This window comes from Bos grunniens, chromosome 22, assembly GCF_055505025.1.
Source record: "Bos grunniens cultivar Pamir isolate PY7600 chromosome 22, Bosgru_T2T1.0, whole genome shotgun sequence".
NCBI classification, from domain to species: Eukaryota; Metazoa; Chordata; class Mammalia; order Artiodactyla; family Bovidae; genus Bos; species Bos grunniens.
In genome coordinates this window covers 59,125,205-59,150,070 of record NC_141186.1, presented here as the reverse complement: position 1 = coordinate 59,150,070, position 24,866 = coordinate 59,125,205, and the positions used below count along the sequence as shown (strand labels likewise).

At 62.2% G+C, this 24,866-nt stretch overlaps 1 protein-coding gene and 1 long non-coding RNA gene across 8 annotated transcripts in view; both read right to left on the bottom strand.

The window, feature by feature from the left end:
- IQSEC1 (IQ motif and Sec7 domain ArfGEF 1) overlaps positions 1–24,866 on the bottom strand; it is a 285,544-nt gene that overhangs the window by 139,727 nt on the left and 120,951 nt on the right. The window contains exon 1 of one of the 6 annotated variants that reach the window (XM_086368962.1): positions 1,586–1,922. The exons of the other annotated variants lie outside the window; for them this stretch is intronic. Within the exon in view, the coding sequence (XP_086225088.1) occupies positions 1,586–1,608 (23 nt within the window). The 5' untranslated portion in view covers positions 1,609–1,922. Of the gene's footprint in view, positions 1–1,585; positions 1,923–24,866 lie in introns of those variants that run through there. 6 annotated transcript variants of the gene reach the window in all.
- Positions 3,225–23,593, bottom strand: LOC147348746 (uncharacterized). 2 transcript variants are annotated; one of them, XR_015151968.1, is made up of 3 exons: positions 23,325–23,593; positions 16,646–23,242; positions 3,225–12,026 (listed from the first exon to the last, which is right to left on the bottom strand). It is a non-coding gene; the product is annotated as an uncharacterized LOC147348746 (long non-coding RNA). The 2 variants fall into 2 exon arrangements; XR_015151969.1 differs by having other exon boundaries at positions 16,646–23,227.

Sequence of the window (24,866 nt, the reverse complement as noted above, 5' to 3'; positions counted from 1 at the left end):
GAAGCCAGGACACGGGAGCCTTAAAGCATTCCCCAGTGATTCTAATGCAGAGCTGGGCTGAAACGCACCCCCCACCCCCGACACACATCTCGAGCCGGGGCACTCCAAGTTTCCTGGGGATTTGGTTAGCCTCAGTTGTCCCATCTCTAGAATGGGAGTCCAGAGGCTGCTGCACAGATTCCACCTCAGAGACCTCCCTCCCCCGGGTTTCACAGCCCCTGAGACCAGAGAACTTCTCTGACCTCAGGCTCCCGGGCCCACAAAGGAGGCAGGAGAAAGGGGGAGTCTTGGGGGTCGGGGGGAGGCCTGTTCCCAGCGACAGCGGAGGCTCCGTGCCGGGGAAGGATTTATTATTTGTTTCCAAAAAAAGAAAAGCAGGGGCAGGGAGTGAGAACCCGGACTGACCGGCTCCCATCAGCAAACCAAGCCGTGGGCTTCTCCACTTAAAAGGCAAACGAGCATCACAGCAAACCACAGAGCCCGCCGCCTTCCTGGCCCCGGGGCCCCGCCTGGGCCTGCGGATAGCACAGCGGCAGGAGCACCACCTCCTCTCGTCCAGCTCCGCGAGTGAGCGCGCCATCTGGCCCGGGTGGAGAGCAGCGGGAGCCGCTTCGCTCGGGCTCCAGGGGCCCTTGTCAAGGTGTAGGGGGGTCCGAGGCCTTGGAGTGCCCCCAGGGGTCCCCCCACATGATGCTCCAGGAACCCCCCTACCCGGGCTTTCGAGTCCTGGGGACTGAGCCCAGCCTGAGGGCCCAGCTCTGCCCTCTGACCTCACAGGGTCTGAGGTCACTGCACAGCCCCCAAGTGCCCACGGCAGGAGGAGACTCACAGTCCCCAGTCCCAGAGGAGGGGTCCTGCAAGGCCAGAGACCCAGCTGCTGAACCCAGAATGCCGTAGAGCCCCAGAGAGCTGCGAGGGAAGCCGGCATCCTCATCCGACGTCCCAGGAGGCACGGGCTCGGCTTTCCATAAATACCCGGACCCGTGATGTCACCGCCCCGTGCAGACGTTCACGGACTGCCGCGGGCCCGGGGCCCAGCAGACAGGTGCTCTGCCGCTGGCCCACGGCAAGCCTGGGTGTTACGGGGTGACACTGGCAATCCCCGCTCAGGAGGGCAGGCTGGACCTTCACCCGTCCCCGGAGGGCACGACACCCTGTCCCACCCTGACCTTCCTGCCAACCTTGCATCAGCCATGGCTGAAGGGCTGATCACGGCAGAGCCGGGCACGAGAAGCCATTTCCAAATGGACACAGGAGGGCTGAACCAGACACCAACATGGTAGCAGCTGGTCTGGGGACCCCATATGTAGATTTGGGGGGGCGATGCCCTCAGAGACAGGAAATTTCACAGCCCAACAGAGTCCTGCTAACAGTCTCCCCCCGCCCCCCACCCAATCATGACCACCGACAAACATGTCCACTGCAGGGGACAAATGCTGGCATCTAAGCCTGGTGGCCAGCTCCCTCTGCAAGCCACCTGCACGGCAAAACCCCCTCCCCCCAGAGGGCCCGGGCTCCAGCTCCCAGCTGGGCTGCGGCCCTTCTGGCCTCAAGTTCCAGGCATAAACCTGCCACAAATACTCACAAATAGCGTCTTCTGCACGCCATCCTGTCTGGAGGGGGTGGGCAGTTTTCCCTTCTCTCTCCCTCTCCAGCTGGGAAGGCTCTATGTGGTTAGAGGAGCAGAGCGATGCTCAGGCGAGAAGTGGAAGGGAATAAAATTAAATCGCGGGCGAGTCACATTCCCGGGGGTGGCGCACTCCTCCGCGGAGGCTGGGGCAGGAGCAGGGGGTGGCAGTCGCGGGCTCCGGAGGACCCAGGCACGCAGGGCTCACATGGTGCCCGGGAGCCTGCGAGGACGTCGGGTCACCGTGGTCGCCAGGCTGGGCGGGAGCCTGGCCTCGCGGCTACCTGGGACCACCTCGGGCTTGGGCCCTGCCGCACATCCGGGGTGGCGGGGCGCGTGGGTTGGGGAGGGCTGGTGAGGGGGGAACAGCATCCGGAGGAGGGGCCGGCGCAGAGGCTCCCCCGCGCCCCGGGAGCAACGTAGTGCGGGCCGAGCTGGACCAATCGCCGAGGCGCTCGTCGCCATGGCAACCGCAGCATCAGGCGCGGCCGCCCCGCGGCGCCCTCGCTGCAAAGTCACCCAGCAGGCGGAGAGCGCTCCAAACCTGGAAATCCGTTGCTAAAATGCACGCGCTGCTGCTTCCCGGGGTGGCTTCTCTCTGTCTTTGACCCGGAGACGTGCGAGTCACGGAGTGCACGGAGCTGGCGCCCTGGAGTCAGGCCGGCTGATTCCCAGACTGGCTCTGCCTCCCAAAGGCCCTGAGACCCTGGGCAAGCTGCTTCTCTCTGGGAGACTTGATCTACGCTGCTGTAAAATGGGATCATCACAGCCATGTCACGGGGTGCCAGGAGGGCTTACCACACAGAGCAGCCACCCCGGTGCATGGCTGGTTATCAATCCCCGGCCATATCCTGGGGGCGAATCTCTGCTCAACTGTGGGGTCCCCTCATTCATTCACCCACTCACTCATTCCAACAGCTCAGGGACTGGCAACCCAATGTGAATAAGGCCAAGTATCTGCCCTCATTCATTCATGAAAATGCTGTGCTTACATTCTAAGGAGGAAACAGGAAGTCAGCATGGTCAGCTATAATTTTGCATGGTAATAAGGATCAGGATAAAAATAAAGCAAAAGGCGGGAGGGAGGGGGAAGTGAGAGAAGGGAAGCCCACCCACATGGGGAGGGGGTGGTCAGAGAGGGCACGCGTGGGCTGAGACCCGTATGGTGGAGGATCTGGGGAGGAGCAACCAGGCAGAGGGAAGACCTACAGCCAGGGTCCTGAGGCAGAATGCTCTGTGTGTGTTTGAGAGCCACTGAGGAGGCCAGTGCGTGGCAGCAGGCGAGTCACCTCGCGGTGACGACGGGTGGTCGCTTCCATCGTCTCCCCACAGACACACTTTGGATCAGTCTGTTTCCTCATTCGTAAATCAGGAATTCCAAACCTACTTCATACGCGTATTGCAAGTGAAGTCGCTCAGTCGTGTCCGACTCTTTGTGACCCCACGGACTATACCGTCCCTGGAATTCTCCAGGCCAGAGTACTGGAGTGGGTAGCCTTTCCCTTCTCCAGGGGATCTTCCCAACCCGGGGATCGGACCCAGGTCTCCCACATTGCAGGCGGATTCTTTATCACTTGAGCCACCAGGCATATATATCTACATAGACACACGTAATAGATACACTTTATATATATAAATTATTTACACATATATAATTTTTATGTGCATTATAATCCTTGTAACAACCTCAGTGAGATACAAGATTTTACAGAAGAGGAAACCAAAGCCAGAGGTTCAACACCCGCTGAGGGTCACACAGCTGGTGGGCGGCACACCAGGGCGGTCTGACTGCAGTCTTGGCTCTTCAGCAATTCCTAACTTCCTCGCTGGGTTGATCACATAAGAGAAGGGGTAGGAAGGCCCTGCCCCCTGGCTGACAGCTCAGAGGGCCGTTCTCTTCTTCCCAGTCTCTCTGGGCTCTCAGACCCGCTGGGTTTAGGGGCAGGGCGGCTGCTGCATCATTTCGTTGCGTTCCTTCCTTTACAATGGAGAAAACAGAACTCAGAGAGGGCAGGTGACCTGCCTGAAACCGCACAGCAAAAAGTGGCAGAGATGGGACCCAGTTCCGGCGGCAGGCCCTCACAGGGGGTCGGAGTAGAGACGGGGCTGGATGACGGTGGTGGAGGGCATCTGGGACTGCTCGACGCTTCCTCAGCAGCACCTGGGAAGGACCCGTCTTACCCCAGCAGAGCCTTCCCTCCTGAGAGAAAGGCTGCCAGATAAGTGGGCTGACCTTGCCTTAGAGCCCGCCCACCTCTCCCCTCACTGGAGCTGCATGGAGTTTTAATCATGACCCCTAAATAACAGCAGCTGCAACTCAGGGCTCCATGAGGCTGGTTGTGCTCCAGTTCCGAGGTTCAGTGACTTCTCAGAGCCCTTCCCACCCAGAGGCAACTCACCTCCTCGCACCGGTGGAGCCAAGACTCAACCTCCTCAGAGACGATGATCTTATCACGTCCATTTTCAAGAGGAGGAAACTGAGGCTCAGAGCGGCTGCAGGGGCAGGGGGCCGGGTTGGCCAGATGGCAGAGCTGGCCCCAGCGTCCCTTTCCTGGGTCTCCTGGGTCTCGGCCCTCGGAGCCTCCCTGGGGGTCACAATATCACCTGTACACCCATGGCTTTTGGACACGTCCTCCTCACAGACTTACACGTGTGTTTCTTATACGTTAGTCTGTTATTTCAAAAAGGGCAAACGAAGAAGACCCTGGAGTTCAGACACACGTTCCAAGACTGCAGGTGTTTATAAGCCACCTGGGGGGGCAGGGTGGGGCTGCTGGATGTCTGGTGGTCGGTGTCCAGCGCAGGGTCAGGTGCAAAGGAGTCTCCAAAAATTGTGCAGCTGAGATCACAGCTCTGAACTCTCACTAGAGATGCGCAGGCTCGTCTTGCTGGGAAGTGACGCAGGTCACCGAGCAGGGCCCGTGACCAGAGGCGCAGTCGTGAGCGCCAGCTCTGCCTGCATCACACCGAGCCTGCCCCTTCACCATCAGAGGGGGCTGTCACTCACTTTCTGGAGGTGGAGCCCGAGGTCACGAGCAGGCCCAAGGGCACACAGTCGGGAAGCAACGCTGCAGGACGAGGTTGTGGCGCTTTCCTGACCGAACCAGATGCCTGGGGTGGGGCGTGGGGAACGCGGGCCTTTCCAAAGGCAGGCTCACCTCCCACCCCCCTGCAGGCCTGAGACTGGGGCACGTATTGGCGCTGGGACCACCCCTCACCCTAGCAGTCACCCACTCTCCTGGCTCACTCTGGAAATTCCTGCGTGCATCCCCTGCCCCCATCAGGCCACTGAGGACCCCTGGAAGTGACCCATACGGGGAGAGAAAGCAGAGGTTCAAGGTGGCGGGGCGACGTTTCTCACACAGGACTCCCCGCCTCCACTGGAAAATTCCGCCCTGCAGGCGGACAGGCACCTTCACACAGAGCATCCCGCCTGCTACTCCGGCCAGTGCCCATCTGTGCCCCGGAAAGGAGCACATGGCCTTTGGCAGAGAGGGCGGGAGCACGGAGCCAACCGATCCTCAGGTCGCAGGACCTTCCAGGCCGGGGGTGGGGGTCCCAGCATCCTCCTTCCCACGGGGGCGGCACGGAGCCCCCACCCTGCTCTAACCGTGGAAATGCGGAACCATCTGCATTCTGACTTTCCAAATCTCAGAATCACAAATCCTTCAAGGTCTGGAATTGTTTTTCCCCTTCTCACTGAAGCATTACACTTTACAGAAGCAAAATCGTAACTGCACACATAACATGAAAGGCTCTTCTCTTTAAACAAAGCTCCCTCGACCGCTCCCCCAGTTTTCACTGCGCTCAGCTGTCTCCGCTGACCTCCCCGCTCTGATCTGTTAGAACGGGCCCTTACAGAATGTTTTCTGTGTCTTTAGCTACCTACACATGCCTACAGAAATAAACAAGTATCATGAAGACCCTAAAAAGCGGTATCATGTTCAGTTAGGAAATAAAAATTGTGAACACCTCAAAAGGCGTAAAGACGCAGACGGTGAGTCTGACGTCAGTTTTCCTGCAGAGCCAGATACCCAACAAGTGGCAGGAAGGCTTGTGCCCGCGTCTAGGCTTTGCACAAACGAAACCATCCCGGGGGTCGCTACCCAGCACTCTCTATGCCACCGGGATGCGTGACGCTCAGAACGCGAATCCCGGAAGCCCTGGTCCACGAGCTGGGGCCTGTGCAGAGTCCCTGAACCACAGGCGTGGGCTTGGCTCTCGGTGCAGGGAGGGCCCCACCGGTTGTGGACAGCCCCTCACATCCCTGAACCGCCAGCTCCCCACACACAGGGAGCAGAGGTGGGGAGGAAGCGGCCACAGCAATGATCTCCGGAAACTGGGTGGGCTGCCGGGGGCCGGGCAGGGCCCTTCTGCAGGGCACCAAACGCCCACGGTGCCCTGTCCCCCGACCTGGGGCACAGGGTCCCTGACAGGCGGCACTTGGGCTGGAGGCTGGAGGCGTGGGGACCCGCCTCGGGCGGGCGGTGTCTGATTCTGCCCAGGCCTTGGCATCCTGCTCACCCACAGGGCGAGAGCAGGCGGGTCTGATTCTGCCCAGGCCTTGGCATCCTGCTCACCCACAGGGCGAGAGCAGGCAGAACAGGGGCCCTGAGAGCCCCAGTCAGGAGCCCGTGGGGGTACAGGATGGAGCGGCCGGGAAGGCGCAGGCGGGCCTGCCTGGCTGTCCCAAGGTCGGTGAGGGTGGCGGGGCAGGATGACCAGACACGGAGCCAGAGGCGACGGCCCGAGTGTGTCGGGACGCTGGGCCCCTCCCTCTCCCAACAGGTGCTGCACCCCTGCCCGCAGCTTCTCAGCCGACAGAGCAGCCAGCGGTCAAGCCCAGGAGTCAGCTCCGCCGCCGGCTGCGGGCCTCGGGGTGGGGGGCCCACGCACGGCCTTGGCCCAGAGCCTCAGCGAGCGCGGCAGGTGCCGGGCTGGGCGCCTGGAAAGTTCGCAGAACTGAGACTGGCTGGGCCTGGGGTCAGGAGAGCCGGGCTGGGGCCTCCACTCCCCCGGTGCCCCAGCCAAGCCAGAGCCCCGCGGCTCACAGAGACCGCACCACAGCTCCCGATCCTCCCCTTGCTTCCACTGTTGGATTAATTTTACGTCTAAAGTAACTTTCATTGAAAAGCAAACCTTCCGGCCACCACGGTAAATTTCGTGCATCTGGCAGGCTGGTTAGACCACGAGAAACGCGGCTTCCCTGGTAACTCACGGGTGAAGGATCCGCCTGCCAGCGCAGGGGACACGGGCTCCATCGCTGGTCCGGGAAGATCCCACGTGCCGGGGAACGACCAGGCCCGTGGGCCACAAGAGAAGCCGCTGCAGGGAGAAGCCGGCTCCCCCCAGCGAGACAGCGGCCACAGTCAGCCCTAGAGAAAAGCCCGTGCAGCGACACAGACCCGGCACAGCCAGTAAAGAGACAGAACCATTAAAAGCAAGCACGGTTGTGAAAGGGAAGCTGCCCTCCCGACACCCTCTCTCGGCCCCAGGGGTCCGGACGCCCCAGCCTGGGAAGCCCCAAGCTGATGCTGGGATGCGGGCAGGCAGGCCCTGCTCACAGGCTGGGTCGGCACGGACCGCCCGTGGTGCGTTCACGGTCACGTCTGGGCAGGGGCCCGCCAGTCCCTTTCCCGAAGGCCCACTGGCCCGTCTCGGCTGAAGGGCTCTCTGTGTGTATGTCTGTCGCTGGGGATTCGGGCTGCTCCCTGTGGCAGGGCTGAGGCCTCTGAGGTCCGTGTGAGGGGGCAGTGCCCCCGAGGGGCTAGTCCCCTCCCGGATCCTTGTGGGGCTGGGCTCTGTGGGTATTTGGGGGCCTGGAGCGGGGCATCGCTGCCCAGCCCCCAGCACCCGGGCCAGGAGCATTTCTGACCACAGAGCAGCCCTAATCCCCTACCCACTTGCTCCTTCATCCATAAAGCGCTGACTCACGCTGCCGCAGGGCCAGGCTGCGGCCCGGCGGGGAGGGCGGAAGGTGAGACACAGCCTGTGTCTCCTGCCTGGAGGGAGGCAGTGGGCTCCTGGGCCCACCGTAGGCCTTGGGCCCCCTCCTGTGGCAACCAGGGCACCCCCTTAGTGCCTGAGGCTCCGGGGGGGTTGACTCCTCTCCCAGCTCAGGTTCCGGCTTCGGACTCGAGCTGGGAGGAGGCCCAACTCGCCTGAGGTGCAGACTCTCCCAACCTGCACTTGAGCTTAGATCTGAGAGACGGGAGCTGCCGCTCCGCCTGGGCCCCTGAGAAGGGGCTGGACGGGGAGCAGGAGAGACGGGCCCGGGGGTCAGTGCTGGAGCGTCTGGAGGCAGCCGCGCCTGAAGCTGCGAGGTCAGGTGCGCCGATAACCCCGTCTCACCAGGGCCAGCCCTAACTCCTATGCCTTTTAACAGCTATGATGCTGATGGAGTATTATAATATCGAGCGACTGTTTGCCTGGACGTCCCACAGGATATCTGAGTGAGACAAGGAGGGGTGAGTCCTTGGGGAAAGGGAAATGGGAAGGAAGGATGGAAGTTCTCCGGAGGGCAGCACGTGGAAGCTGAGCCTGGAAGGATGGGTGGGAACTTGTCGGGCCGACGGTGCGTGGAAAGGCGTTCCCAGCAGATGGACCAGCGTGTGCAGAGGCCTGGAGCTGAGAAGCACCGGGCGAGGGGCCTCCGCCTACGAGAGCTCGGGCTTCATCTGGGGGATGGGGCGCCGAGGAGGGGCGTGTGATGAGACGTTCGTGGGGGATGGGGGCGGGGGGCAGACTTGGGGCTCTGGAGAGGGGTGGGCAGGGAGGCCTGCACACAGCATCGGGAGGGGTGGAAGGAAGGGGTGTGTGCAGACCCTCGAGGGGGTGGGGCCTGGGGACAAGGACGACACTTGGGCTCCTGGCCTGGACGCTGGTGGCTGCTGGCACCACTCACCCACCTGGGGACACAGGAAGAGGCGCGGGTGGGAGAGGTGACCATCCCCCTGGCGGTTGGGGCCTGGGGGCCGCTTATGAGCAGTGGCCAGGAGGCTCTAAGGGTCAGGCTGGAGGCTCAGCTCTGGGGGAGAGGGGAGGGCGTGAGAGGGGTGCGCAGGGGAGGTCAGCAGAGCCCGGGGGCGCGGACACCTAAGAGAGAAGGAAAAAAGCCAGTGACGGAGGCGGGGACACCTGGGGAGCTCCGGCCACAGCCGCAGGCCCCCACGCCCTCCCACCCCGCGTCCTTCCCAGGGTCCAACATCCTCCCTGTCCCATCACAGGGGCCCCGACCCCGCACCCCCAGGGTCTAAGATAACACAGGAACAGCACGTCTTAGCAAACAAGAATTCAAAAGAGGCTCTAAGCCTCATGCTCATCACGTTTACAACAAGCACACTGAAACAGCAAATGAAGGTCAGCATCCCACGATCCCCGCCCGTCGCTGGTCATCACGCAGCCTTCAGAGGGAATTAGCGACTGCTGCTTAAGAAAAAAGACGGGGGTTCTCAAAGCGTGTCTTCAGTACCCACCTAAGAATGTGACGGAGAGACAGCCAGAAAAAGGCCACATCGACAGCTGGCCCTGAGTACTGGTCACCGATCAACTTTAATTCCTTTCTCATTCTAACTTACTTTTCAGATGTTCTACCACATGAATTAACTATAATAAGGAGAAAATATATTATTACATTAAACTCCCCAGGAGCCAAAAAGCAGCTGAAACGCCACTGAGCTGTCTTATCAGGCGGAGGAGCCGGGCCCTGCAGGGTGGAGCGCGCAGGTCTGGGGTGGGATGCAGGCTTGGGCCCCAGCTCCCTGCTGCCTGCCTGGAAGCCCGGCCCCATTCCCCGTGCTTCCCGTCTGGGGATGGGTCCCCCTGGTCCCCGGCAGAGGCTGCTCGGGACACCTCGTGAGTGGGCTCCAGGGCACCTGTGGCCCGAGTTCCCCAAAGGCGAGAGCGTCCCCTGGGCTGGACGGGCGGGGCGCTGAGAAGTCGGCGCTGCAGGTGGCGGGCGCGGCTGCAGCCCAAGGGCCTTAGTGGCTTTGAAGACTATTAAAGGCGCTGACTTGGGGGTCGTCACCCCGTTTTGTGGGTGGGGGAGGAGGGTGGGCCGCTGCTTGCCCTCCCCCCCCACCGTGAGACCTGATCTGAGGGCCCAGGTCCCCTGGGCTGCAGCGGGCAGTGCGACCCCACAGCACCCAGCCCCGCATCTCCTCTCCCCAACCTCCAGGGGGCCACGGGCCGGTCTGATCACCCGTTCATCCTCACCCCGGGAGGGGCCTGGGGAGGAGGCTGGTTGCCAGGCCAGCGGGGGCCGGTCTGGCTGCCGGGGGGCCCGGGCTGGAGGACTGGGTTCTCTGGTCACTCAGCCCAGAGAGACAGGACTGTCTGCTGGGATGAGGGCTGCTTCTGGGCAGAGGCCCAGCCGACTCGGACTCTGCTCACCACACCGCTCACCTGCTGTGTGACCCCCAGCGAGGGACAAGCTGTCTCTGAGCCTCCGTTTGTAGCCTGAAAAACTGGAAACGCAGGGTCCTCCTTGAGAATGGGCACAGCGAGGGCTGCGGGATGGACAGCTCATGGCCGGAGGGAGAGGCCCGTCTGTCTCCGCGCCCTCGGGGAGGGGCCTGGAGGAAGCCGGGGGCCACCCTGAGAAGGGAACCAGAGTGCGTCTTCCTCCCCAGAGTGCCAGAGTCCTGCTCTGTCTTGACTGGGGCTACTGGCCATTCTCCACGCTGTGCCGCGGCGGCTTGTACAAACACCGATCGGACGCCTGGGGGATGCTCAGAATAAAGCCCGGCCGCCTGGCCCGGCTCCCCGACCCCGCCACCCCACGCGCCTGCCGCACTCGCCCCTCCCCCTCCCCCGCCCCCTGCCTGGCTCCTGCCTCAGGGCTTCCCACGGCTGCTCCTGCCATCAGAGTGCCCTCCTCCAGGCCCATCTCACACCATTATCTCACGCCGTCCCAGTCCCGCCAGAGCCCCCCAGCCTCAGAGTGCCCTCCTCCAGGCCCACCTCACACCATCATCTCACGCCGTCCCAGTCCCGCCAGAGCCCCCCCAGCCTGGGCAGCCTTTCCTCACACCCTCACAGACACGGCCCCCGAGGTGCCATTTCATTTCATCCAGAGCATTTGAAAGGATCCTGCGTAATCGTTCTTTTTTTTCAACATCTGTCTTCCCTCAAGAGAATGTCGGGTCCACAGGGGCGGGTCCACAGGGGCAGGTCCCCTGTGTGGTCATCACAGCTCCCTTCAGTACACCGAGGGGGCCGCACACGGCTGTGCTGTGCTTAGCTGCTCAGTCGTGTCCGACTCTTCGCGAGTCTATGGACTGTAGCCCACCAGGCTCCTCTGCTCACAGGAGCCTCCAGGAAAGAATACTGGAGTGGGTTGCCATGCCCTCCTCCAGGGGATCTTCCCAACCAGGGATTGAACCCAGGTCTCCCGCATTGCAGGTGAATTCTTTACCAGCTGAGCCACCAGGGAAGCCCAAGAATACTGGAGTGGGTTGCCATGTCCTGCTCCAGGGGATCTTCCCCACCCAGGAATCAAATCAGGGTGTCCTGCACTGCAGGTAGCTTCTTCACCAGCTGAGCTACCAGGGAAGCCCGAAGAAATGTCCACCGAAGGCAGAGATTAACACATGCCCTCAGCCACACTCCCTGGCTCACCCCCAGCAGGACTGGCAGAAAGGCAGGTACCACCCTGAAGCTTCCTGTTCCACACGCCTCACCCTTCACGGGTTTGGCAACCCCCCCAGCCCCCAGACGAAGATTCTTCCAACAGTGACTCTGTGCCGGGTAATTACGTGCCTCTGCACTAATAATAGGTCTTGTGATTATAGTTTATTTGCTGTGATTTTAGTTAATGGACCAGATGGAATATTTGCATCTGGAAAGTTCCCCAGCTGTTTTGGGGACCTCCCAAATTTATTGCTCAAAGAAGAAAAGGCTCTTGGTGCAGGAAGCACCCCAGAGGGTGGGCAGGAGGCCTGCAGCCAAGCCCTTCATGTCTCTGGGGCTCAGTCTCCCCATCTGTCAAATGGGATGGTAACACCTGCCTCGCAGGGAATGAGACAAACAGCTCAAACCTCCATCGCCACAACGACCTTCAGCACGCGAGGGCCTTTGTGCAGTAGCCAAGTAACTGCTTTCTTTAATGGATTTTTTCTTTTACTTGAAGGCAGTTTTATTGTTATTTTAAAATATTGTTATTGTTATTTGTAGTTTCATTTCTGTATCTTTGGCCGTGCCGGTCTCCGCTGCAGTATGCAGCTTCTCACTGTGGCGGCGGCTTCTGCTGGGGAGCTCGGGCTTCCGAGTGTGTGCTCAGGAGCTGTGGCTCGTGGGCTCAGCGGCTCCAGGGCACGTGGGATCTTCCTGGACCAAGGATCAAACCCGTGTCTCCTGCACTGGCAGGCGATTCTTCACCCATGGATCATCAGGGAAGCCCCTAGAATGCGTTTTAAAGGGAGACTCTTTCAAGACCCTAAATGGAAACCAGGGCCGCCTGCCTGCCACATGCCTGGTGGGACCCCACCCTGAAGCTTCACGCGAATGGGTTTGGGCGGTCATCGTCCACCGCTCCCACGGGGTGGCTAGCTCCCTTGTCGCCCCCCGTTGCTGGAACCAGTGCCCGGCGCAGAGTAGGAGCTCCCCTGGTGAAGGAAAGTCTGCCGGCAGGGGGCCCAGGGTCCAAAGGACCAGGCCACCCACGCGCCAGGTCGTTGGCCCCGCTGCTGAGCGAGCACCCGCCAGGCGCCTGCTGGGCGCGGGGCCACAGCCACGATGGGCTGATGGCGTCCCCTTGTCCCCCTGACCAGGTCTCACTGCCCGGCTCCTCCCGGACCCCTCGCCCCCCTCCTCTGTCTGCCTTGGGCCCTGGGGGTCCAATCCAACCCGGGCTCTGTGAACTCCCATCTGTTGACAATGCCCACGGTTATGCTTCCAACCTGCTCTCTGCACCGACTCCCGGCCGGAGGTCCCGCGGCCTCCGAGTCGCTTTTGCTCAGACAGGTGTTCAGAGGAGGCCAGCCTCCTCCGCCCCGCCCCGCACCGCCGCCTGCTCCTCCGCCTTCCTCTGCCGTCAATCGGCCGCCTCGCTCCTCTGCGGCCTCTCCTGCCCTCACGTCCCCGGCCGGCCCTGACCCTCCCCGCCTCCACAACCCGCCTGGGCCCTGGAGGCCAGCGGCAGTCCCCGCGCCCCGGGTTCCCACCTATACCTCCCGATGGCAGCCAGACGCTCCTCTGGCTGCAAGCGAGAGCACTCTGCAGGGCTGCTCAGCACCCTCTGGGGCCCCCGCCTCACTCAGAGCAGGAGGCACTCTGTGCAAGGAGGCACCCAGCCTGCGTGGTCCCCTGACTGCCCCTCCTCACTCACTGGGCAGGCACAGTGGCCCCTTTCCCTGTCGGGCAAGCCCTCTGCTGCTCCAGGGCCTTTGCCCAGGGGGCCGTTTGGAATATATGAATATATACCAGAAGCACCTCTGCTGCGCTGAGCATTAACGCCTCCCCTGCAGGTCCTGGGGGGCCGGGGGGCGGGCACGACCGCAGAGCTGCAGAAGGGGTCAGTCCAAGGCTCGGCACAGTCTGCAACTCCCAGCAGGAAACATGTTTCTGTATTTTAGCAAGGGGGCCACGCAGGGGGAGCTGACTCCCCGCGTCTGACGTGGGCTCAGGACTGATCTCTGACTTGGATCCCTGGGCAGGGATCCCAGTGCTCAGCCAGGGGCACGCCTGTGCAGAAGGGCTGAGCCTGGGTGTCCCTGGTCCCCCAGCCACCCTGATGCAGGGACAGCGCACGGGGCCACACCGACCTCCCCCTCTCGCAGCCAGACTCCCAGCCTGCTGTCTCCCATCCAACTCGTGGCTGAGGGGCGTGGCAGGGCGGCCATCCTGCCGTAGGAGGGGAGCTGGGGACCCCGCCGGCGCTGAGTGAGGGGCTGGCGAGGCCCCTGGGCAGGCAGGGAACCATGTCTACCGGGCCCCAGTCAGGCCCCAAACGGGTGTCCTTAAACGAGCTTCAGATGTTTGCTCCGGACACAGTGAGAACTGCCTTGGATGGCTTCCTGTAGTTATTCTTTTTCACATTTACTTAAAGAACGTATTTTATAATACATTCAAAAGCCAAAAGCGTACACGATTCATAGTGAAATCTGGGCCCCGCCCCTGACCCCGTGGTCTCAGCTCTGCGCCACAAAGGCGGCCACTCCTATCGAGCTCTCTGGCGATCTTCTTGCCGAATCATTGGCTTTTATTTTCGAAAACAAACAACTGCAGGTCAAAGAATCTGAACAGATACTTCACCAAAGAAGATACACGCATGGCCAATAAGCACGTGAAAAGACGCTCGGATCGCTTGTCGTCAGGGAAATGCAAACCCGCCCCCCGGGGTCAAAAATGGACAAGAACGCAGGCAGGCCGGTGAGGGCGTGGGGAGGCGGGGCCCTCACACTCTGCTGGTGGGGACAGAAAATGCTGCGGACGCCGCGGAAGACAGCCGGCCTGTCCCTCACGGGTTACACACGCAGTGACTGTGTGACCTAGATCCACACCCACGAGCGCTGGAAACACGTCCACACAAAAACCTGAACTCAGAGGCTCACAGCAGCATTAGTCATAATAGCCAAAAAAGGGGAAACGGCCCTTACCTCCATCTGCTGAGGAGGGGTCAATAGAATGAATCATATACACACAACCAGTAGTAAAGAACCCACCTGCCAAGGCAGGAGAGGTGAGATTCGGGTTTGATTCCTGGGTCGGGAAGGTCCCCTGGAGGAGGGCATGGCAATCCACTCCAGTATTCTAGCCTGCAGAATCCCTCGGACGGAGGAGCCTGGCGGGCTGCAGTCCACGGGACCGCAGAGTCAGACACGCCTGAGGTGACTTAGCAAGCACGCGTATGCACACGGCGGCGCACAGTTGGCTACAGCAGCTGTGAAGTGTGGCTAGGTGCCACAGCGTGAACGGGCCGTGAAAACACGAGCCGAGTGAAAGGAGACCGTACCAGGCGACGAGGACCGTCAGAGTCCATTCACACCAAGTGCACAGAAGAGGCAGAGCCACGGAGGCAGAAAGCGAGGAGAGGCTGCGGGGCTGGGTGGCGTGGGGACGGGGGTGATGCTGGTAGACCCGGGGTTTCCTTCAGGACGACAGGAAGGCTCTAGACTGATGGCGGCGATGGCCACACAGTTCTGAATACACCAAAACGCAGGGCACCGCGCACTGCAAGTGGGTGAACTCATACTGTATGAATTACCTCACCCCTTCTTACAAAAAATAAGCAAGGAAGCATAAATAACGCGTTCCCCCAGGTTCTCATCACTCCGGTCTCTGCTCACAGGGGCCTCCCCTGCCCAGCTCCGTCCCCTGCGCCTGCATCCTCAGAGCGCTTATCCGCCTCTGACAGCACCAGGTTTCGTGGCTGCCTGCCTGTTCTCACTCAAGTGTCAGACTCCACGAGCACAAGGGCTCTGTCTCTTTTAGTCCCTGATCTGTCCTCAACGCTCAGGACGGTGCTGGGCACACGGCAAGTTCTCAGACAGTATCTGACGATCGGCCTGTGTGAGGGATGGAGTTGAGCATTACACCCATGATGTTGGGCGGGACCAACCCCAGAACTTCCCGAGAACTTCATGGGAACGTCCCTGGGATCAGGGTCCTCAGGGATAGCAGGCACTCCCCAAGCCTCCTGCCCCATAGGTCCTGGCTTGCTCGCCCCTGGGGCCAGGGACCGCATCCCCTTTGAGGCAGCCGGTTTCAGCTCTGCACGGAGCAGATCAGTCTGCACTTGGTTCCCCCCAGCCTCAGCCCTGCCCCCTGGGTCTCAGGCCCGCCTCCCCAGCTGCCTGAGCCTGCTCACTTTCCTCCTCTCCCCTCTCCTCTCCTCTTGGGCTCCCTGGGAACAGCCTCCTGTGCAGAAGCAGGGGCCGGGGCTGTGGAAGGTCCTGGAAGGGCGTCGTGAGCTGAGCCCATGACATCTCGGGGCCCTGTGTGCTGGAGCCCCACCCCTGCTGGGCTCGGATCGTCGCTCACTCCTCTGTTCACGCCTGGCTGGTCCCCAAGACTTGCCCCCTGCCAACCTCCCTGTGGATTCAGGGGAACCCCAAGGGGCTCGGTCTGGAGGTCTGCAGGGATCTTCCTGGGAAAGCCACATCCCGTGCAGGAGCTGAGGGTGTCTGGACCTCCCACCGGGCTGTCTTCTTGGTCTGAGCTCTGGTATGGAAGATGGTCAGGCATAAGGCTTCTGGGTGAGGCCAGGGTGCGCAGGGCCTGGAGAAACTGGAAAAGCCCAGCCCGCATCAGGGCAGCTCGGGAGGCTGGCCTGAGACCCAGGGGGCAGGGCTGAGGCTGGGAGGAAACCAACTGCAAACTGATCTGTGCCGTGCAGAGCTGAAACCGGCTGCCTCAAAAGGGGATAAGATCCCTGGCCCTAGAGGTAAGCAAGCAAGGAGGCTTGGGGAGCGCCTGCCATCCCGGAGGACCCCGGATCCCAGGGACGTTCCCATGAAGTTCTCGGGAAGGTCCCGCCCAACACCACGGGTGTAATACTCAGACACGCCAGCAGAGGGCAGCACTGGGCCGCCACGCAGTCGGGAACGGAGGCCTGTGCAAAACCTGATACCCACGGAGACCCGGAGGCCCAGCCCACCAGGCGCCCCCTCCCCCAGCGGCGTCCAGACCCCCGGCCGGGCCTGTGGGGCCCGCTCTGCACCCCTGCAACAGGCCTCGTTCCCAGCTGCTGCGCCCTCTCCTGCCTCCGAGGGCCCCAGATCCCTGTGCTCCCAAAGGCCCGCGAATCCCCGGCCGCCTGCAGGGCTCTGCCCCCGCCTCCCCAGCCCCAGCACCGGCTCCTTCTCTCACTGAGATCGCGGCCCAAATGCAGCTGAAGAGGCCCCCCCGGCCACCCCTGGGCAAGCTCACTCCCGTCCCCAAGCTCCGATCTCAGGATCTGGTTGGTGCAGCCGCCCCCAGCCAATCCGTGGACCCGCTGACCTCCTCCTGTACCACACCGCTCCTGGGGAGGCTGTTCCCATCCCAAGCCGTGCCCAGCCCTCTGATTCAGTGTCTTACCAGCATCACTGAATCCACTTTTTCACCCAAGACGTGCTGGGGGCCCGTCTGCCACGCTCCTGTGCTCAGGGAGCCCCCACCCCAGGTCTGATCCCAGAGCCCCCGGTTCAGGGGTGCACCCGCTGGCCACTGTCCCCTAGGAGGCTGCCAGCTCCCAGAGGAAGAGCAACGTCTCAGAGAGGGGCTCAACTTCGGACCTGGGGAATCGCCCCACCCACCCTCAGGCCCCTTGTCTGATAAATGGGTGTGGTGGGAAGGTTTGCCCGAGGAGGCGGTGACAGGGGAGGGGCCTGGACCGCTGATGTGGGCTCAGGGCGAGGTCCTACGCAGCCCTGCCTTCTCCTTGGACCCATAGTACAGATGGAGAGACTGAGGACAGAGAGAGGCCAGGGGCCCGTCTGCAGCCACAGGGTTGGGCAGAGGGAGCAGGAGGGGCCTGACCTGACAGCCTGGCCAGTCCTGCACCCACCAGGCTGTGTGACATGAAGTACAGCACATGCCGTCTCTGGGTCTCTGCTGGGAATTCCGGGAGGATGGGAGAGCGGACTGAAGCCTCAGGATGCATTTCGCTGGCTCGTGAATGGACGCTGGGGACACCACATCACACACCAGGAAGCACGCACCTGGCACACGGCGGGGTTGGGCTGCTGGTCCACCGTGACCATTAGTGGGAGCTGGGGCGGGGCTGGAGCAGCCCCCCACCCCCCCACCCAGAGTGCTTACAACCCTCCCGGCGACGGTGACGCAGTCCCACCCATTAGAGACGCCCCCCGGGACAGGCAGGAGCACAGGTTTGCGGGGAGGATGGCTGAGAGAGATTTTAGAACCGCGTTCCCTGCTCACAGCAGGCCAAGCTCACTTCCTGCTCAGTGATAATCACCGACACCCCCCACCCAACCCCGCCCCAGCCATCTGGGGCTTTTTCCACCACTCCCAGGCGCTGGGCAGGCCCAGCGGGAGCGCTGAGGACGCAATCACCAGCCTTTTAGGAACTGGTGCTTGTAAAGGAGGCGCAGACGGCTTCTCTCCAAGGATGCTGAGCGAGCCTTTTGGGGCTGGCAATTTGCAGAGCGCTCCAGATGCCGCAGGACAATGGGGTCTGATTGGCAGAGGGTGGGAGGGGCCAGCAGCTGCCGCTTCAGAGCCGGGGAAGGCGGGGGCCCTGCAGGAAAATCAGACAGGTCCTGAGGCCACGCGGTTCCATTCTATGGCCCTAAATAAAAGCGCTGAGCCAGCTGCCCCGGGGACAGGCCGGGCGGGCGGCTGGGGCGAGGCAGAAGGGAGGTGGCAAGACTCTTACGAGAACTCCGTCACCCATTAGTCCATCCGTCCATTCATTCATTCGAGCATCGACTCCCTGGAAGACAGAGAAGGACTAGCGAGAGCTCTCAGAGTCGTCCAGAACCCACGGTTTAAGTCCTGACTCCTCCACCACGAGGGTCCCTCTGCCTCACTACCCACAACGGAGACCCGGGCTTGGTAGGAGGCAGAGAAAGAACCCTAAATGCCCAGCGCCGTCCTGGCCCTGAGCTGGCGCTTGCAGAATGCAGGCTCAGCTTTCGTGCCCCCCGTCCTCACCTGAGTCACTCTGACTCCTACTGGGTACACGCTGCGTACCGAGAACAGTATGAACAGACACGAACAGAACCCCCAGCCGGGCCCTGGCGCTCAGGGACTTCACAGTGGGCGGGGGCCAATGAGGGGAGGCCTCTGGGTGACCTCAGGGCAGGGCTGGGAGGGCTAGCCAGTCATTTACTCACTCACCGCCTGTCCATCGAACAAAATGTCGCCTCAGACTAGGGCAGAGGGCACAGACCCTCCCCACCAGGACTCACAGTCTAGCAGGAATTCAAGAAGGTAAGAAGCTGACTCAGTAATCAGGGAGGCAAGAAAAGGAGGGGCCATGGGAGGTGGGTGTTGAAGTATGCATAGGAGTTCCCTGGGGAGAGGCGACCCCTGAGGAAAGTGCCCTCCCACAGAAGAAGAGCAGGAGCGAATGCACAGCTGCCTCCTGGTGCTTTGAACAACCGCCCTGGAGAAGGCCCACCCGGAGCCCTGTCTTCACGCCCCAGGTACACAGCAACCCCAGCTGCCCTCCAGGACCCGTTCTGGGCCTCTGATTGCCGGAGGAAGAGCTGCCATTTGCTGAGTGCCAACTGCACGCCTAAGGAACTCCCCCTAAGTGCCTAAGGCCTTGACACACGCAGCCTCCCCTCATCTCGGCAAACCTCTCAGAGGGTCCTCCTGGCTCAGAGAGGGGAGGTACCGTGGCCCCCAACACCGTGGGTAGGAGATAGCCGGGATTCGAGTCCCGGGTCTGCCTGACCCCAGACCACGCTCTCCCCCCGCCAGCAATCGGATGGGGCTCCCGAGCCCTCCCATCACTAAGTCCTCCAGGTGGGACCTGGAGTCTGCCTGGCTGCCCACCTCGCAGCCCCGGGACCCGTACCTGGGGCTCCTGGCCACACCCCTGTTCAGATTTCACCCACTGCCCTGCTCCAGACTCAGCCTTTCCCTCTGTGAAATGGGCCAGGCCCGCCGCTCCGTGCTCCCAGCACCCGCTCCCCGCTCCTCATACCCACAACTGCAAAATCCCGATAAACCTTCTCTGGGCCTTTAAGGGCCTTTTATGCCTCCAGCCACGCTTTTCTCTACATTTTGATAAGCTGCTTGCAAAACCTGTGATTGATGAGCGAGAATGAGGAGGATGTGGTGCTGAACACTTTTTTTTTCTCGGGATCGCTTCTGGCTGCACGCTCAACTTTAAATTGATTAGCTGCGTGCAGGCCCAACATTAATTATCAGCCATTTGTCACCGAGGAAGGCAGCCGTCCGAGCAGCCCGCTTCTCCAGCACCAGCTCCAGGCGCTAGGGGAGATGGCCGTTGGCCCACCTGGGTGTGGAGGGCCCTGGACATTTAGGGCCCCGAGCCCTGGGGGAGCCTCTGGAGGCCCAGACCGAGCACCCCAGGGTGATGGTGCCCAGCGCCTGTCCTGCCCCAGGGGGCCCACGACCTCACCTGACCCTCGGGTATAGGGTCAGGGGGCCCGGGAGACCCCAGAGTTTCTTCATTCACTCGACAGACGCTGAGGGGGCAGGCGTCACGTGCAGCCGTCTCTCGGGCACTGCGGGGACAGCAGAGAAGAAGACAAAGCCGGGATCTGGGAGGCCGACAACACAGGGCAGTGCGGGGGGTCAGAGGGGCCCGGGCTCTGGGAGCAGAAAGGCTGGTGGGGGCGCCCGGTGACCCACTGAGACGGGGGGGGGGCAGGGGGAGGAGCCGTGGAGATGTCGGGGAAGAGCCTTCTGGGCAGAAGGAGCCAGGCACAGAGGCCCTGCACAGGGAGCACGGCCGCAGCGCTCCAGGGCCCGAGAGGAGGCAGCGTGGCTGGCACAGGGCGAGGGCCTGAGGGGGCCAGAGGGAGTGGGCGGGGGCATCCCAGGGAGGTGGGAAGGAGCCCTGTGTCCTGCGCTGACGGAGGGGAGGGGTGGAGGCAGGAGCAGGGAGCCGGGGGGCTGGGGCAAGAGCCATGGAGATCGCCCCCCACCCACCCTGTGGTCCGGATGAAGAGCCACCCGGCCCTGAGCTGGGGGAGGAGGGAAGCAAGGAAGGAGCACGGTCCTCCTTCCAGAGCGGGGCTCAGGCAGCACCCGCCTCTCCTGTCCTGATACCGCACTTGCCCAACCCCTAGGCCTTCCAACATGCCGTTCCCTCTGCCCAGAACACCCTTCCCTTCTCCCCATCAGCCTGCTCCTCACGTTCCTGTCCTCTGGGAGGAGGGGTGACTCCTCCTGCTTGGCATGGCTCCGCAAGGTTAGGGGCTCCCCCTGCCAGAGGATGGGGTCTCAGCATAGACCTGCCCCCGCGACTTCTCTGAGAGCCCCGCCTCTCTCAGAGCTGGAGCTGGGTCAGGGCCCAGGCCAACCATCCTCAAGTCAGTGCTTGGGGGTGAGGGTGGTGAGCGCTCAGTACCACGCCACCAAGTGCTGGTAAACCCAGCATTCTGGGCCACGTCAGTCCGCGTCTCCGGCTGGATTCCTGCAGGGCTTCACGTTTTGTTCATCAATTAATTCTACCAATGTTTAGTGACCCCTGGGCTCGGCCCTGGGGATTGGGCAGTGAGTAGCAGAGGCGGTGCCTGCTGCCATGGAAGTGGGTGCAGATGCTGAAGCCCTCTGCTAACAGTCCTTCAAGAGGGCGCCAAGCGCTGCAGAGGGCTGAGGGGGTGGCCAGGGGTGCTCCCCAGCTGAGACCCGAAGAGCAACAAGGCTCCAGCCAGACCAGGACCTGGGGCAGGAGTGGTGCAGACAGCTGGTGCAAAGGCCCTGAGGCCAGAGGACAGCCCAGGAGCTCAAAGAGCTGCTAGGGGAGTGGGGGGGCATCAGGGGGACTCGGGGAGCCCCGTGTCTGGGGAGGGCATCGGGGGACAGGGGTTTGTGGGGTGCAGGCAGGTGCACTGCGGGGTCTGGGTTTTGTGCCTAATGCAGTGCGAAGCTGCAGGTGGGTTTCAAGCGCCTGAGACGATGTGGATTGTGCTTCTCAGAGCTCCCCTGGGGGCCGAGAGGGCAGGAAGGTGACCGGGGACCAGCTGCGGGGCCCAGTGTGGGTGGGGAACGTTTGTGCCTGAGGAGGCGCTGATGTAGGGGCCCAAAGTTTGGGGGCAGCAGAGGGGAGCTGTGGAGGGGTGGCACTATAGGCTGGAGATAAAAATCTGGAGGCCATCTTCCAATGTCACTGTTTCAGAGACAAACACTTATAAAGTCCAGGAGTCAATGATGGCCTGACAGGCCATCGTGCCCACCCAGACCCCGGGAGAGCCCTTCACAAGGAAGTGCTGTCAGGATGAGTCCTGGGGAGGGCGGGGGTGCCTGGGCACGGAGCCCATCACCAGCTGTGCCCAGGGCTAGTTAAGGTCCCCAGTCCCAGGGCGGGCGACAGCTGCTCCAGAAGAGCCCAGCCTGAGCCCCCAGAGGCGGTCGAGCCGGCCTGGGGCCCACGCAGCCCTGCTCGGACCCCAGGGGACCCCAACGCGAGGCACCCACATCTCACTGCCCGAGCGGGGTGAGGGCCCGGGGCCACGGCCACGCATCTGAGAAATGGGCACAAAAGGACCCGCGTCCCGGGTTCTGTACGGAGCAGGAGGGGCGCAGACCGCGCTGCAGACGCCCAACCGGCTGAGGGGGCGGGGCGACCTGTCGGCTGCCATGACGACGTCCCTTTCACATCCCAGCTGCCGTGGCCGCCGGGTTCTCGCCCTTCCAGGCCGTGGCACACGGTGTGTGATCAAACAGCGGACTAAACAGACTCTGTGGTCCGTCCCACTAAACGTGAGCCCCAGGAGGGCCTGGGTTTGGGGCGGGCTGCGCACGTCCGGAGCCGCAGAGCTGAGGACACGGCCTGTCTCTGCCCAGCTGCGATCACGTGTGACCCCATGGCGTCGCCGGGGCTCCGACGCCAGCGGAAGCTCCTCTTCCTCCCCTGCTGGGGCCCAGAGTCAGCGCGGGGCCCTGGGGGGACGGGGGCGGGCGGGGGGCCTCTTCCAGCCCGCCGTGTCCCACCCCCCACCCCGGCAGGTCGGCTCGCAGAAGGCGCGGGATCGATCGCCCGGAGCCAGAGCTGTCTGCTCGCTCTGATACCATCAGCTTCCCATTAAGTGGATCAATAGCTTCCACTGGTTTCCAATTTGTGTTTCCAGAAATTCATCTCCCAGACACCTTTTTAATTAACCCCTTCCCACGCACCCGGGACGCCCATAGATCATCCACCCCAGGCCCCGTCTGTGGGCCGGGGACCACGAGGCTGGAGCCTCTGGGAGCTGCAGGTGTGTTTAAAGCTGCCCGGTCGCCGTTCCCGCACTGCGGGCCTCAATGTCAACCTGGGGGAGGGCTGGGTCCCCCGACGCAGAGAGAGCCAAGGACCAGAGAGGGCTGGGCAGTGGCCAGGGCGCCTTGCAGGGCCAGCGTTCTGTAAAAGCCTTCCAGACTGCAGAACAGTGGGGGTCTGGCTGGCGGGGGTTCCCCGGGGGCCAGGGGCTGAGGCCTCTGGGCAAGGGAAGGGGGGGTGGCCCCAGGAGGGTCTGCCCCCCGCACCTGCGGGGCCTCCCACCCCACGGGGGCAGGGGCAGCTGCCCGTCTCTGTCAATGCTGCGTCCACAGTGCCCCTCACACAGTAGGTGCTTGGTAAATCCTTGCTACATGCACAGGAAGAGCTCTCCTTTCGTGCCGGGCATTGTCCTAAGGGTCCCATTGTGTCTTCAATCCTCACCGAGATCCCCGAGGGGCACTGCTAGCAGCTGGGAAGACTGTGGCACAGAGAGGTAACGTGACCCGCCTAAGGTCGCATAGCTGGTGCGTCGTGGAGCAGGACGGGCCTGCCGTCTGACCGTGGCCATCAGTCACCGCCCAGCTGACTGCAGTCGCCTGTCCGTCCACTCTCCGCTCCCCGCACCCACCTGAAGGGCCGGCAGTGTGTCCTGTGCCCCGTGTAACTTCATGACACGTGCTCTCCATGTAGACGTGTTTGTGCTCTCTGCTTTCCTTGAAGCACAGCGCACGTGGCCAGTCTGGGGCGGGGGCGCAGACCTGGAACACAGCAGGCTGGGGATGAAGGGGGGAGGGGCGTGTCCTTGGGGGGCCCTGAGGGCAAGCCCTCTGCTGAGTGCTCACCAGGAGCCCTCACCTGTGACCTTCCGAGTCCACGCCGAACCTCCCTCACCCTCAGATCCGGGCTCTCTGCAGTCTAGAGGGTGGGTTCAGAGCCGTGATTTCGTTCTTACGTGAAGTCTTAAAACCTTGTAGTAAGTAAGTGGATTACAGCTGACCCGGCTTCCCAGGTGGCGCCAATGGCAAAGAACCCGCTTGCTAATGCAGGAAACGTAAGAGATGCGGGTACGATCTCTGGGTCGGGAAGATTCCCTGGAGGAGGAAACGGCAACCCACTCCGGTATTCTTGCCTGGAGAATCCCACGGACAGAGGAACCTGGCTGGCAGGCTACAGTCCATGGGGTCGCACAGAGTCGGACACGGTTGAAGCGCCTTAGCACGCATGCACAGCTGACCCAGCATCCAGGCAGAAACCCACCGGGGGCCAGAGCTCAGCCCCGGGTCTCCCTCGTCCTCTCTCTCCTGCCCCCCAAGCCCTGGCTCTGGACTCAGTTGCTCTCAGGGACTCCAGGCACCTGGGGTCATCACAGGTCCTCCTGTTCACCCCTCACCTTTGGCCTCCACCACATGCTGGCCCGGACAACACTGGGTCCCCATGGAGGAGCAAGCCCTTCAGCCACCCCCCGACATGCTTGGCATGCAGGGGTCTTCCAGGCGCCCCGCCTCGCCCATTTTATCCCTGTGGGTCCGCACGAGGCAGAGCTCTGAGCATGCGCATGCTGCATTTGTGAAGCCAGTGACTGAATAAACATCGCGGTGGTCACCCGTCTCCAAGGCAGACGGCTCGGAGGTCACAGCCTGGACACCCTAGGGACACACCATCTCCCGCAGCATTTCAAGCCTGCGTGAGAAGGGACGCAACACGCCAGCTCCAGGGCCACGAAACCCCCAACCGTGCAGAGTTGGCCGGAATGATGGAAAGAGTGAACGACCCGGGTGGTTTTATGGAAATGCTTAGATCTTAAGGAAATGCCAAGCTAAAGCCACAACAAACATGTAATATGCCACGAAGCCAGCAGACCCATGGCTGGCTCGTCGCCGGTGCCTTTTTCCACGCGGAGAAGGGGACCCCCAGACAGAGACCCCGGGCCTCCGCACACCCCCAGGAGGTACTGAAAGATGGTCACCCAGGGGCTGAAAGGTCAAGCCGGGGCCAATCAAAGCAGTGAGCAGAGAAAACTAAAGCCAGTTCCCACCGCCTCTCACCTTGAGCTCCAGACTCTCTAGAAACCACCCAGGTAAGTAAAAGCAGTGGATATCACCCCCATGACCGCCATCCCCGTGGCCACTACAATTAACTGAGTGCCTACTGTGTGGCCGGCACAGTTAGACACTTCCCACGTCTTTATCCTTCCCAGCAACCAATTCAGGTAAGCATCAGCTCCCTTTTATGCCTGAAGAAACTAAATGGGCTCAGAGAGGTTAAGTCACTTGCCGAAGGTCACACAGCTGGTGAGAGGCGCCGGCAGGGTCAGGCCCAGGGCTTTGCTCAGATCTGAGCTGGAACACACATCCAGCAACCGGTACAACTTCTGGTGTCACTGTGGCTCTGACTCAG